Source organism: Mus caroli, chromosome 5 (genome assembly GCF_900094665.2).
Source record: "Mus caroli chromosome 5, CAROLI_EIJ_v1.1, whole genome shotgun sequence".
Lineage (NCBI taxonomy): Eukaryota > Metazoa > Chordata > Mammalia > Rodentia > Muridae > Mus > Mus caroli.
This window is the reverse complement of record NC_034574.1, coordinates 106935360-106947382: the sequence shown is the minus strand read 5'-3', so window position 1 is coordinate 106947382 and position 12023 is coordinate 106935360. Positions and strand designations below refer to the sequence as shown.

At 50.5% G+C, this 12023-nt stretch overlaps 1 protein-coding gene across 1 annotated transcript in view; it reads left to right on the top strand.

The window, feature by feature from the left end:
* Window positions 1-3121: 3121 nt before the first annotated feature.
* Ssh1 (slingshot protein phosphatase 1) overlaps window positions 3122-12023 on the top strand; it is a 56112-nt gene continuing 47210 nt past the window's right edge. Inside the window, exons 1-2 of the mRNA XM_021163106.2 lie at window positions 3122-3258; window positions 7228-7268. Of these exons, the coding sequence (XP_021018765.1) occupies window positions 3190-3258; window positions 7228-7268 (110 nt within the window). The 5' untranslated portion in view covers window positions 3122-3189. The remainder of the gene's footprint in view (window positions 3259-7227; window positions 7269-12023) is intronic.

The window sequence follows — 12023 nt, the reverse complement described above, 5'->3', positions numbered from 1 at the left end:
ACACACACACACACACAGACACACGAAAATAATAGCAAATCATAATAGTATCTGTCACTAATTTGTGAGAATATGTCTTGAAATATTTGGTACTCCTCCACCCCTGCCTCAACCCAATCCCAGCCTGCTCCCTGAGCCCTTTCACAGGAATATGCCTGGCTGAATGCCTAAGGTACCAGGTGATTAATACAGAGGTAATGGCATGGTATACAGCCTGACATTCTGTGTGTGTGTGTGTGTGTGTGTGTGTGTGTGTGTGTGTAGTTGGGGGCAGGGCTCTGGGAAGGCTCTGGTGAGGTGATGTCCAACTAGTGCAGGAATCTTTCAGCTGAAGGAAGAAGTAAGAGGGGGTGGAGCTAGTTTGAGGAAGGGTCCTGAGGCACGTTCAGGTAGCAGGGTCAAGGCAGCAGGACAAGGATTTTAGCCCCACAGGGAGCATGCTGTGTAGGGCCCTGTGGCAGGGGCGTAGGCAGAGGTGAAACCAAGAGCATTAGAACAGGCCCCTGCCATGGAATGGGGAGATATGGGAAAATTCCAGATCCACCTGTCTTAGTCGGGGTCACTATTGCTGGGATGAAACCCCAGGACCATAAGCAACTTGGAGAGGAAAGGTTTGTTTGGCTTGCACTTCCACATCATAGCCTGTATCTGTCCAGCGGCCACGGAGAACTGGGTACACCCGAAAGGGAGGCTGGGAATGAAACAGGAAGGGCCTGCAAGAGAAGAATGAAACCAAGACAAAAGATTTCTTTCTGATCGTGGCTCACAGTTTAAGTTTTAGCACTGCAGTTTATATAGGGGAAACCAAAGACCCATCCTTTGTTTCGGCTGGATTCTGTTGCACAACAGAAAGAGCGGCTCAGCGGGCAGTCTGCTTTTGTTGGTGGGCAAGGCAGGAGACTTCCACCCTGGTCGGAAGACTCCACCCAGCCCAGGTTGGTGAAAGACTGACTGTGGCAATTAAGGTCTGATTAGCCTGCTCAGAGCTGGGGAGAGGGCACAATAGCCCATTACTAAAGGAAGTCAGGACAGGAACTCAAGCAAGGCAGGAACCTGGAGGCAGGGACTGATGCAGAGGCCATGGAGGGGTGCTGCTTACTGGCTTGCTCCCCATGGCTTGCTTAGCCTGCTTTCTTATAGAACCCAGGACCTTCAGCCCAGGGGTAGAACCACCCACAATGGTTGGGCCCTCCTCTGAAAATCACTAATTAAGAAAATGCTCTACAAGCCCAGATTTTATGGAGGTATTTTCTCAATTGAGAAAATACCCTCCTCTCCTCTGACTTTTGCTTATGTCAAGTTGATATAAAACCAACCAGTGCATCATCTCTAAGCAAACCTAGGGGCTGTCTTCTCTGGGGATCCCCAAACATTCAAATGTGAATCATAAGAAGACCATACAGGCTTTGAGACCGGGAAGTCTCAGAATCCTGAGCCTGATGCTCCCAGAGGGCTGAGAAGGTCATCTCTGCTCTAATTGATGACATCCACAACTTTATGACTTTAGAACTGACTCCACAGAGATGTCTTGACCTCTGCAGGTGGTCAAACTGTGACATGCATATGTTCTCACACACACATACAAACATACACACACATATATACACACACACACACACTCATATGCACACATACTCACACATATATGTATACACATACATATACACATACACACATGCACACACACATACACAGATATACACACGCATACACAAAGCTGGCATTCTGGAACACTCGTGGTCATCTATCAGGCAAAGAATAGCTCCAAACAGAGGGGAGCCCTGCTGGGTGTTACCATTCAAAACCTGTCTTACTTAATGCTGAAAAACTGTGGCCCAAGTTCACAGACAAAAAGTGTACCCAGCCCTGTTTTGACATAGTTGACTTCTGAAAATGCAGAGGACACTCTGTGTTGACATAGGGGGCAGATATTGGCGCCATTCTCAGATCTTTAAAAACTGAGACTAGCAGGTGTGTCTGTTAAATATGAGCAACTGGAAACTTCCTTACATTGAGGTGTAACCCTACTGAAAATCCCCTTTAAGGGCTGGTTACATGGTACATAAAGGAGCCTGGCCACTAAGGCTGGTGACCTGAATTTGATTCATGCATGTATTCATACGCATATCACACACACAGAGAGATAATAATAAATAAAAATTTAAAAAGAAAAGACAATCCTTATTTGAGGATGGAGACTGTTGATACCCTCAAGACCTGGAAGAGGCAGGGAGGAGCCAGGTTTCCTCTTGGGCTTTGAGGATGGTGGAGTGGAACTAGAAACTTGTGATTAGCAAGGCTTGGGTACCACAAGAGGTCCAGAGTAGGGGTCGGGGCTCTGTGAAAGAGAAGTTTCTATCAAGTTGCCCAGTACCGCCTTGCTGGGGCCCCTCACCCGGCAACCCCTCCCTTACTGGCCCACTGGCAACCTTTCCAAAGCCAATGCAACACGCCCGCTCATCCCCGCTGCTGTCCCCGGGCAGGCCTCTGACCAGCCCACAGTTCTCTCTCCCTCCGTGGGTTAGTCCAGCTCACGGAAATCCTGCCTCTGAGCAAGCACTACTCCTTCGAGAAGCCTTTCCTCTCGCTACCCGCTAGTCTGCGTTTCTAGACACCAGAAGGAATTCGCAGATTAGATCAGCCCTTGGCGGTGCAGGCGTTGGAATCCAGGACCTTGAGTAGGCCGGCGGGGCACCCTGCTACTGGGCTACACCCCAATCCTATGCAAAGCAACTCTGCAAGCGGATTTCACAGTCCTGGGGATGGGGTGGGGTGGGGTGAGGCCCCGCACTTTGTATGAGCAGAGTAACTTTCCTTGAAAGAATAAATGAGTGAGTCTTTTACAAACTCTGGGCAGCTTTGCTCTGCTGGCCTTGCCTTCCGGGGCCTCAGTTTCCCTACGCTGCCCGAGTCTAGCGGCGGAGGAGGGGCCCAGGCCGGGCGGCTGTAGCCAGCGCGGGGGCGCGCGCGAGTGGACGTGACCGCGCGGCGGGGCCCGCCCCAGGCCGGCCACCGGCGCATGCGCATCACTGCCCGAGTGCTGCGGGCCCAGCAGACTCCGGAGCCGGGGAAGGGGGTGGGGGGTGGGGAGTTTGCGGGAGGGAGGAGGGAAGAGGGAGGGAGCGAGGGGCGGGCCCGGCGCGGCTGCCCGGCCGGCTGCTGGAGGCCCCGGGCCGGGCCCGCGCCGCGATGGCCCTGGTGACCCTTCAGCGCTCTCCCACGCCCAGCGCCGCGTCGTCCTCCGCAAGCAACAGCGAGGTGAGCCGGGCTGCACTCTCCCACAAGGTGTGAGGCGGAGGTGCGTCCGCCCTTGGGGTGCGGGCGTCCCGCGTCCCGGTGACTGAGCATGCGCCGGGCTGGGGTCTCGGAGGTGGGGGTGCGGGGCGGGGGATGCTTCCAGATTGCAGGGCACCAGGAAAGGCTCTGGTCCGCTCTGGGCTGCAGGGTCTCGGGGTGCGCTCGGGGCCTGAGCTCATGCTGCTTAATCGGGGTAGATGGGGACCGGAGCGTCCGGGTCCCCAGGACGGCCTGCCCCAGGCTGTGCTACCCCAGCCGGGCTCATCCCACCCCCTTCCCCTGATGAGCTTAAGGCCTCCGAGTAAACCCCGGATGACCCAGCCGGCTGCAGGGGACGCCCCGCTGTGCTGGGCTAGCCCCGCAGGCCCAGGAAGTTGCCAGCTGGAATCTGGGCCCTTTCCCCGGGTTGTGTGTCTGCGTGAGACTCGGCTCAGCACCCCTGCGTGCCCGTGTTGGTGCGTTTTGGGCTCGTCTTGCCGGGACTGGCAGGCATCTTTGCAGAATGGCTGTGAGGTTAAGCCTCCAGGGCCCTTTCTGTCTGAGACTCTTTCATGAGTTTTATCTGCAGGCAGAAGGTTCTGGTTGCCTCCTCTTTGCATACAATTAGGCAGGGCAACTGAGAAGTTAGATTGTAGTAAGGACTCTCTTCCCACACAGCTCGGTTCTCCTACAACAGTTTACAAAGTGCCTTTTATCCTTTTATCTTGTGTTCTTCCTAGGAAACTACGGGAGCTTAGGGAAGCAGGGAGGGGCAGTACAGGCCTTTGCAGCCGAAATTCTCTTCCTTCCTTTCTTCCTTCCTTCCTTCATCATGTAGTTGTGGCTGGCCCCCTGCGTCTGCGTCTCAGATGTTGTCAGTTCAGAAGTGCTTTCCACACCTGGCTCTCAGCCTGGATTTCTAGCCAACTTCCATAATGTTACGGGAATTTAACACCTGGTCGCTTCCTGTTCCTGTATTAGACACATTTCTAGGCTTTTAATCCTTTTATTTTTTAGTTGAGATGTAACTCACAGCCTGTGGCTTTACCTTTTAGAACTATGAAAGTCAGCATTAGTAGACACACCGCTCAGTCACTCAGTCCCACAGCTTTTCAGCGAGCGCCCCGCCCTTCTCAGTTACCGCTTGTCTTTGCTTCACCCCCACCCTGGGCGGCCCCTACTTCTCTACATTTGCCTATGCTGTAGTTCATATAACAGGAAATATGCAGTGTTGCCTCTGTCTGGCTTCTCCCTCTAAGCGTGCTGGTCTCAAGGTTTGCCCATACTGGGTCTAATCATTTCTTTCCTTTCTATAAGAATTCATTGTATGGGGGTAAATTTTTTTCAGGACACTGATTAGGACATTTTAAAAATCATTTTATTATTATTATTATTATTATTATTAATGTTATTTAGTACTAAATGTTTGAACCAGACCCTTGTGTGTGCCTGCCACTATGCACACTACCTACATTTTTTAAATTACATTAAGGTGTGTGTGCGTGTGTGTGCATGTGTTTGTCTCTCTGTCTGTCTGCTTCTGGGCATATGCAGGTGCCCACGGAGACCAGAAGAGGACGTTGGATCCTGCGGAGCTAGGCTTACAGGGGGCTTGTGAGCTGCAGGTTGTGGATGCGGGCATCTGCTTTTAGGTCCTCTGGAAGAGCAGCAAATGCTTTTAACTGCTGAGCTCTCTTCTGCAGCCCCCTTCCAGCCTCCATTTTAAATCATTATATGACCATGTCCCAATGACCAATTAACAGAAGAAAGCCAATGCTGAAAGTGTGAGGAAGCCCAGAGCCCTCTTGACTTTTACATCCTAGGCATGTGGAAGGTGGAGGCAGGAAACCCCCAGTACAGGCTGCATGGCCAGGCTAGTGAAATTAAGAATGGGCAAGGTGAGTGAGACCTTGACTCAATATGGAAGACACTGACATCGCCATCAGCCACATACACACACACATGCACATGTGAACACATACCAGTCACACCTGCAAATACACAAACCCTAAAATCCCAGATGGCTTTTCTTTAACTTGAGCATGCCTTTGTCACCTGGGAGGTTCCTGGGGTGGCTAAGCTGCCTTCCCTATGTGCCCAGGTCAGGACCAAGGCAGAGAGAGGAGACAGCAGGTGCTCCCTGTGCTGGGAGACTGGAACCCCGATTGGCTGTGCCTCCCGCCCATCCTTTTTCCACTTGGCTTCCTCTCTCTCTCTCCCTCCCCGAGTCAGCTCTTCGGATGGGCCTGGACTATTTCTTTGGGGATGATGCCGTCTCTCTCCGCTTCTCTGGCATTCCTGACCTTACATCACCTTTCAGTGGAAAACCTCAGATGGTGACTAAGAAGTCAATGGTTGTGGAGCCTGTGTCCTCTTTCCCCTAGTCTGTTATCGAAATGCCAGTTCTTTTATGAGTCAGGGAGACAGTGGTTTCCCGACAGAGCTAGGTTAGCAGTGAAGCCTGGGAAAACAAGGGAAATCACAGCTCTTGGCCCCACAGCAATCTTGTCCTCTTACTTTTGTTCCCCATACTTTCTGGATCTTTAATTATCTTGTATTTGTCCTTTTCATCTTGACCTTATTGAATTCCTTTGTGAAATCATGGGGAGCTGAGAAAGAGATACATAAGCTGTTTCGCCTAGGTGTATAGCAACGTTGTTTGGACAAATGTGCAAGGTCTGTTTTTCATGGGCATAGGCTAGTCTCCAGACACTTGGGACCAGGGCTTCTCAGCCTCGCTGCTGACCCTGAGACTCAGAGGTGGAGGCTTCTCCTTCAGCAGCATCCTCTGCTCCGCCCACTAGATGCCAGTAACACCCTCCAAAAAAATGCCCCAGTGGCCCTTGTTGAAGGAGTCCTTACATGTGGTGATCGCTGCTGCTGTTTGCTTCTGTCTGGTGCTGCAATGTGTGTGTGGGGGGTCTGCCCTGGTTTTTCCCTTCTCCTTTACAGCCCAGGAGCCAACGCGGTCCATTCCCAGTGTGTGCATCTATAAAGTTGTACATAGACTCTTCATATAAGGGGGACACCTTATGGAATACTCATTCTTGGTGGAAATGGTCTCCTCTTGATGTATATCCCATACTGCCCAGTTTCCTTCCTACCTTAGCTCTGGATCCAGTTCCTGCTGCCCTCGACCTCTGGCTGGATGGTCCCCAGTCAGTCTTGTGTCTGTCCTGGCTGTCACACTGCTCTGACGTTCTCTTCCACACAGTGGGTGCTTTAAAAAAAAAAAAAAGCCAACTCCCCCTGGGCCACCTTGTGTTTTCTTCTCATTTTGTGTTTTTGCCTAGAAAGGAGAGGTGGGGAGGGGAGTAAGTAGTGATGGGGTTAAGATATATACATTTAGAATTCAATGCCCGGATACCTTCCATGGCCAAAGTCTTGTCTGGTGTGGCTTTTTGTTTCGGTTTGGTTTTGGACATGCCCGCTTGCTGTGTGTTATCTGGGCTGCTCTCAGATCCCTGGGACAAACGGTTCCCCTGCCTTAGCCTGTTAGGTAGCCAGGGTGACAGGTGTGTGGACCTTCTTTGGGATGGAGTTTTTCAGTGGTATTCCTCCGGCTCACTGGTGTGCCTGGCTCCACAAAGAAATAGGTTTTTTTTAAAACGTAATCCCGTTTCCTGTAAAAACAAAACCAAAATGAGGCTCAGAGTTAGTGTGTTGTCTAGTCTAGGGCTTGAAAGAGCCTTGGGAAACAGAGCCCGTGGAGTCTCGGCTCAGGCGGCTGAGACAGAAATAGGGATAAACATTAGGAAACCTGAAAATGTGGAGCGAGAGTGACTCAGAGGAATAACACATCAGGTTGGCATGGAGAGGGCAGGGGGTGTGTCTCGAACACGGCAGCCTCCTTCCTGGATGCCTTTATCTTTGCCGGGCACTGGGGAGCCTGCTGTCAGAGCTGATAGTGGCGGCTGTGAGGTCACACACGTTCTCTCTCTTTCCCTGTAGTTGGAGGCTGGCAGCGATGAAGAGCGGAAGTTGAACCTCAGGTAAGCCCACTTGGCGTTTGTCCTTAGGTCCAGGAAGCAGGTGAAGAGCACTGTTGTGAGGTTGAAAAACGGTTTTATAACCGTGTCTTCAAAAACGGTGCTGCAAGCTTGTAATCTTACCAGAAGGGATTTGGATCTCTTTGAGTTCGAGGCCAGCCTGCTCTACATAGCACGTTCCGGGCCAGCCCAAGCTCCGTGGTGAAATACTACTGTAGAGATTACTGATTGTAGTACATACCTGTGATTCTAGGAGCTGATGAGGCAGGGTTGCAGTTTTAAGGCCAGCTTGGACTACATAGTAAACAAACAAAAAACCTGGGCTGTGTTCTTTGCCCATCACGTACAAGGCTCTGGGTCCATCCACAGCACCACGGTAAATGAACAATTAAGTAAAAATCGTACTTGCTTAGCTACTCCCTGCTTAGGGGGAGGAAGAACTGCTGAGCACACACAGCCTCAAGCAGGCTAAGCAAAGGCTCTACCACTAAACACCAGCAGCCTGTAACTGCCTTGATATGGGATGTCATTTGCAAAAGGAGGCAAGTAACTGTCTTTTTTCTGTGCCCTTCATTTCCTTTGTTGTTGTTACATGTGTGTAGGCGTGTCTGTGTCTGTGTGTGTCTGTGTGTGTGTATATCAAAGAACAGTTTGGAGCATTCATTTCTTCATGTGGGTCCCATGGATTGAACTCAGGTCCTCAGGCTTGGCAGCAAGGTCCTGTGCCCGCTCAGCCCTCTCATCAGCCCCTGATATATTTTCTTGCAGAAGTTCCTGTCTGTGTTTAACAATCATTGTACTATGCCCTCTGTTTTTTCATTCAGCTTTGTACAAGCTGCTACTTTTGAAGTCAGAACATCACTTCTTTTTGCTTGTTTTTTTTTTTTTTGGTTCGTTTTGTTTTGTTTTTCAAAATGAGGTCTCTCTGTAGCCCTGACTGTCCTAGAACTCACTCTGTAGACCTGGCTGGCCTTGAACTCAGTGGTCCATCTGCCTCTGCCTCCTGAGTGAGTGCTGGGATTAAAAGTGTCGTGTGAGATTGGGATTGATTGGTAGCCAAGCTCACTGAGACAGTTCTTAAGGGCTGGAAATGGCTCAGTAGTTAAGAACACTGGCTGCTCTTGCAGAGAACCTGAGTTTGGTTCCCAGCACCAGTGTGGTGGCTCACGACCACTCGTAACTCCAGTTTATATGACCTGACACCTTCTTTTAGCCTTGGTCATCATGCGTGCACGGGTACATAGAGATAAATGCAGGCAAAATCCCTAGGAACATGAAATGATAATACATTTTGTAAAATTCCCATAAGATGTAGTCACCAAGTGGGTGTGGTGGCAAATGCCTTTGATCCTGGTACTTGGGAGGCAGAGGCAGATAGATTTCTGAATTTGAGGCCAGCCTGGTCTACAGAGTGAGTTCCGTGAGTTCCAGGACAGCCAGGGCCATAAGAGAAATCCTTTCTTGAAAAACAAAAAAAGATATTAGTCACCAGTTACTGTATTCACTCAGGGGACACTAAGTCACCTGGACTTTTTTTTTTTGCCAAAAATTCAGACCTCCTTCTCTTTGCCCATCTGAAGTCTAGCTATATGCCTAGACTGGGCAGATCTAACTACTAACTTATTCCTCAGCTATAAGACCCTTCCCTACTTGTGGTTTCTCCTGGGCACGTGGTTCTGCTCCATCACGGCTTCCTCCTCTTCCTGTACTCTCTCCCATCACTCTCCAGAACCTCTTGTTGCACCTTTCCCTTCCACTGCCCAATCATAGGGTCCAGCCTTTATTGAGTAGCTAGAATGGCAAGAAAATTCACATGAGATCACATGAGTATGATCAGGGTTAGATCTGCTTCCTCAAGAGGGACTGTTCTTTGGGGAAGCAGAATTAACATCAGAATACAACAGTACCAGGGCAATTCACACCACTGAGTGCTGTGCTGAGTTACTGTGCCAAGTGCTATCTGTACCCAGTGCTGTGCTTAGTTACTGTGTTGAGTGCTGTGCTCAGTAATGCTCTCTAGTGTTCTGCCTAAACTCTTTTTTTTTTTTTTTTTTTTTTTGGTTTTTCAAGACAGGGTTTCTCTGTATAGCTCTGGCTGTACTGGAACTCATTTTGTAGACCAGGCTGGGCTCAAACTCAGAAATCCGCCTGCCTCTCCCTCCTGAGTGCTGGGATTAAAGGTGTGCGCCACCATGCCCGGCTCCTGTCTAAACTCTTGAAGAAGCTCTAGAAACACGTTTGGCCTGTCTTTGGACTTTGTGCATTTGAGTGACGGAAGGGAAGCCTCTCACTTTGATCGGGAAACATGCTATTTGTGAAGATGACGTGGGCGGTAGGGGGTCGGGGGGAGCCCTGACCTGCAGAAAACAAAGTGATGGAGATTACAGCTACCAGAGTCTTGCCAGTCATGGTAGACTGTGTAAAGGGCTCTTCATGCCTGGCTTTGAGGCAGCTTGTGGCCCAGGTTAAGGTTCCAAGGCCGGAGACACTGGCTCCTGGGGGCAGTAATGGGCTGCCTTTTGCTGCACAGGCTGTGTGTAGGAGGAGAGCCAGTGGAATCGGAATCTGGGTGTTGGGTACAGGCCCGGAACTGGGAGGAGAACTTGATGAGGGTGGTGGGGCCCCCAGAGCCTCTGCAGCTTCCTGTGCCCTGCTCCTGTGACCCTTCCCTGGGGTCAGAATTCCTTCTACCCTCCACCCATCCATCCCTTCCTCTCTGGGCACTGGGCCAGGGAGAGTATTGAGCTAGCTTTAATTGCCCGTAATTAGCAGGATGCTTGAAGATGTTTATAGCCAAGAACATAAAGCTGTGATAAGAAACTGTGTCTGTCTGTCCCTTCTCACTAATAAAAGAGAAAGTTTCCTGGTTTGGCGCTTTGGGGAGGCCTGACATAGGATGGGGGTTGGTGTCTCTGTACTTTGACACCTCTGTGTTCCAGTGAAGTATTTGTGTGTGGTGGTGTAGGTCTGTCATCCCAGCTCTCCTAGAGACTGAAGCTCTCTGTGGCCTACAGAGTTCAAGGGTAACTGGGGTTACATTGCAAGACCCTGCTTAAAAACAAAGACAGCCGTGGGGGGGGGGGAGAACTTTCGAGCAAGTGTTGTACCTCCAGGCTGGTAGCCCAGGGTCCAGTCAGTCAGTCTGTCCAGATGAGTCAGTTCTTTTGGACCCACAGACAAGGAACCTGACTGAAAGGGCTTTAGGCAGTCCCAGGACCAGAACCTAGAACTCTCTGAGTTCACTGCCAGGAGCTATGAGATCCATCCAGGAAGAGCTAAGCCCTTTTCACAGCAGGATCCCAGTCTTTGTGGCCCCAGGGAGAACCCCAGGAGTGGGGTCCTGAGTTCTCCTGGTCCGGGGCGGGGCGTGCAGCAGGGAGTTCTGGCTTCTGCTCTTCCTTTTAGCCTGCCTCTCAGGCTTCTTGACTCAGAGCCTTGACAGCTCCCCTCCCTTTTCAGGAGAGGACGACGTCCTGCTTTCTAACAAGGAAGTTCTGGGGCCAGGTCTGGCCTCTGGCTGCTGTTCTTCACCAACACTGCTCATTTGCATCCCCAGACCATCCCACTCCCTAGAAAAACAAAACAAATGTGCCCAGGTGGTTTTATTTGAGGCAGAAGCTCAAGGGAGAGATTTCCCTTTGCTTTGGATTGACCCTGAGTGGTCAGCAACCTTTATTGTACTTCAAAGGTAGAGGGAAAGACTGGGAAGCTGGTGGGGTGGGTTGGGGTGGGGTGGGGTGGGAGTAGATGCTGCTGGCTGGCCCTCTTCTGTCTCCATTACTGTAGCCTTGGATTCCGCTTACTAGTGTCAACAGCTGTGGATTGAAGATTTAAATGCTACATTGCTGCTGGCATGTGTTTATGGCTAAGGTTTTGGCAAGGCCAGTAGCTTTTTTTTCTTTCTTTTCTTTTCCTTCCTTCCTTTCTTTCTTTCTTTCTTTCTTTCTTTCTTTCTTTCTTTCTTTCTTTTTTTAACTGTCTTTCACTAGGCAATACAGTGTAGTGACTTTTAACTAAACCCTTATTTTGGTAGTAGTGCAGATTGCTACAAAGTGTGCACAGCGGTGTGTTTGTTTTTGTGGGAGGGGGTATCCCCCACTCCCTTTCCCTATGCTACTGAGGGACAGCTGTACCGGTGTGCTCCCCCAGGGTGGTCTTAAGAGATTAGACTGACTGGTTACAGTACTTTGTTTGACCAGGTTTAGTCTTCTGGGTCTCACATCCTTTTGTGGTTTGTTTGTTTGTTTGTTTGTTTGTTTGTTTTGAGACCTTGGCTCTTGGGTAGTGCCATGGGCCCACACTGCTCCTGGACCCATCCCAGGGCCACCTTTTAATGCTCTCCTTATGGTCCTCCCTGCTTCTCTCTCCCAGCCCCCACATCTCTGTCTTTCTCCACCACCAACACCACCCCCCCACAGCTCCCTCCCCCATACTGCACATACTGTTTTTGGGTCCCACAGGACGTCTCCTGCTCCTCTAAGCCAGGTCTTTTTTCAGTAAGCAGACTCATTCATGGGTTCCCTGGGACCAGAGAGAGCAGGTCGTCCTCCTCTTGTCTCTCTGTGATGAAGGCAGGTCACCTGCCCCTCATGTGGCAGCTTTGTGTGATTCTTGTCATATCCCTCGGCTCCGGTGGCCCTGTTACTGATACAACCGGGTTCTTTTCCCATACATGGTATTTACATAGTTGAAAGGACTAAAGATGGGAGTCTGTTATCAATTATAAACATGAGAGAGAACACGCTGTGGGTAATGAGT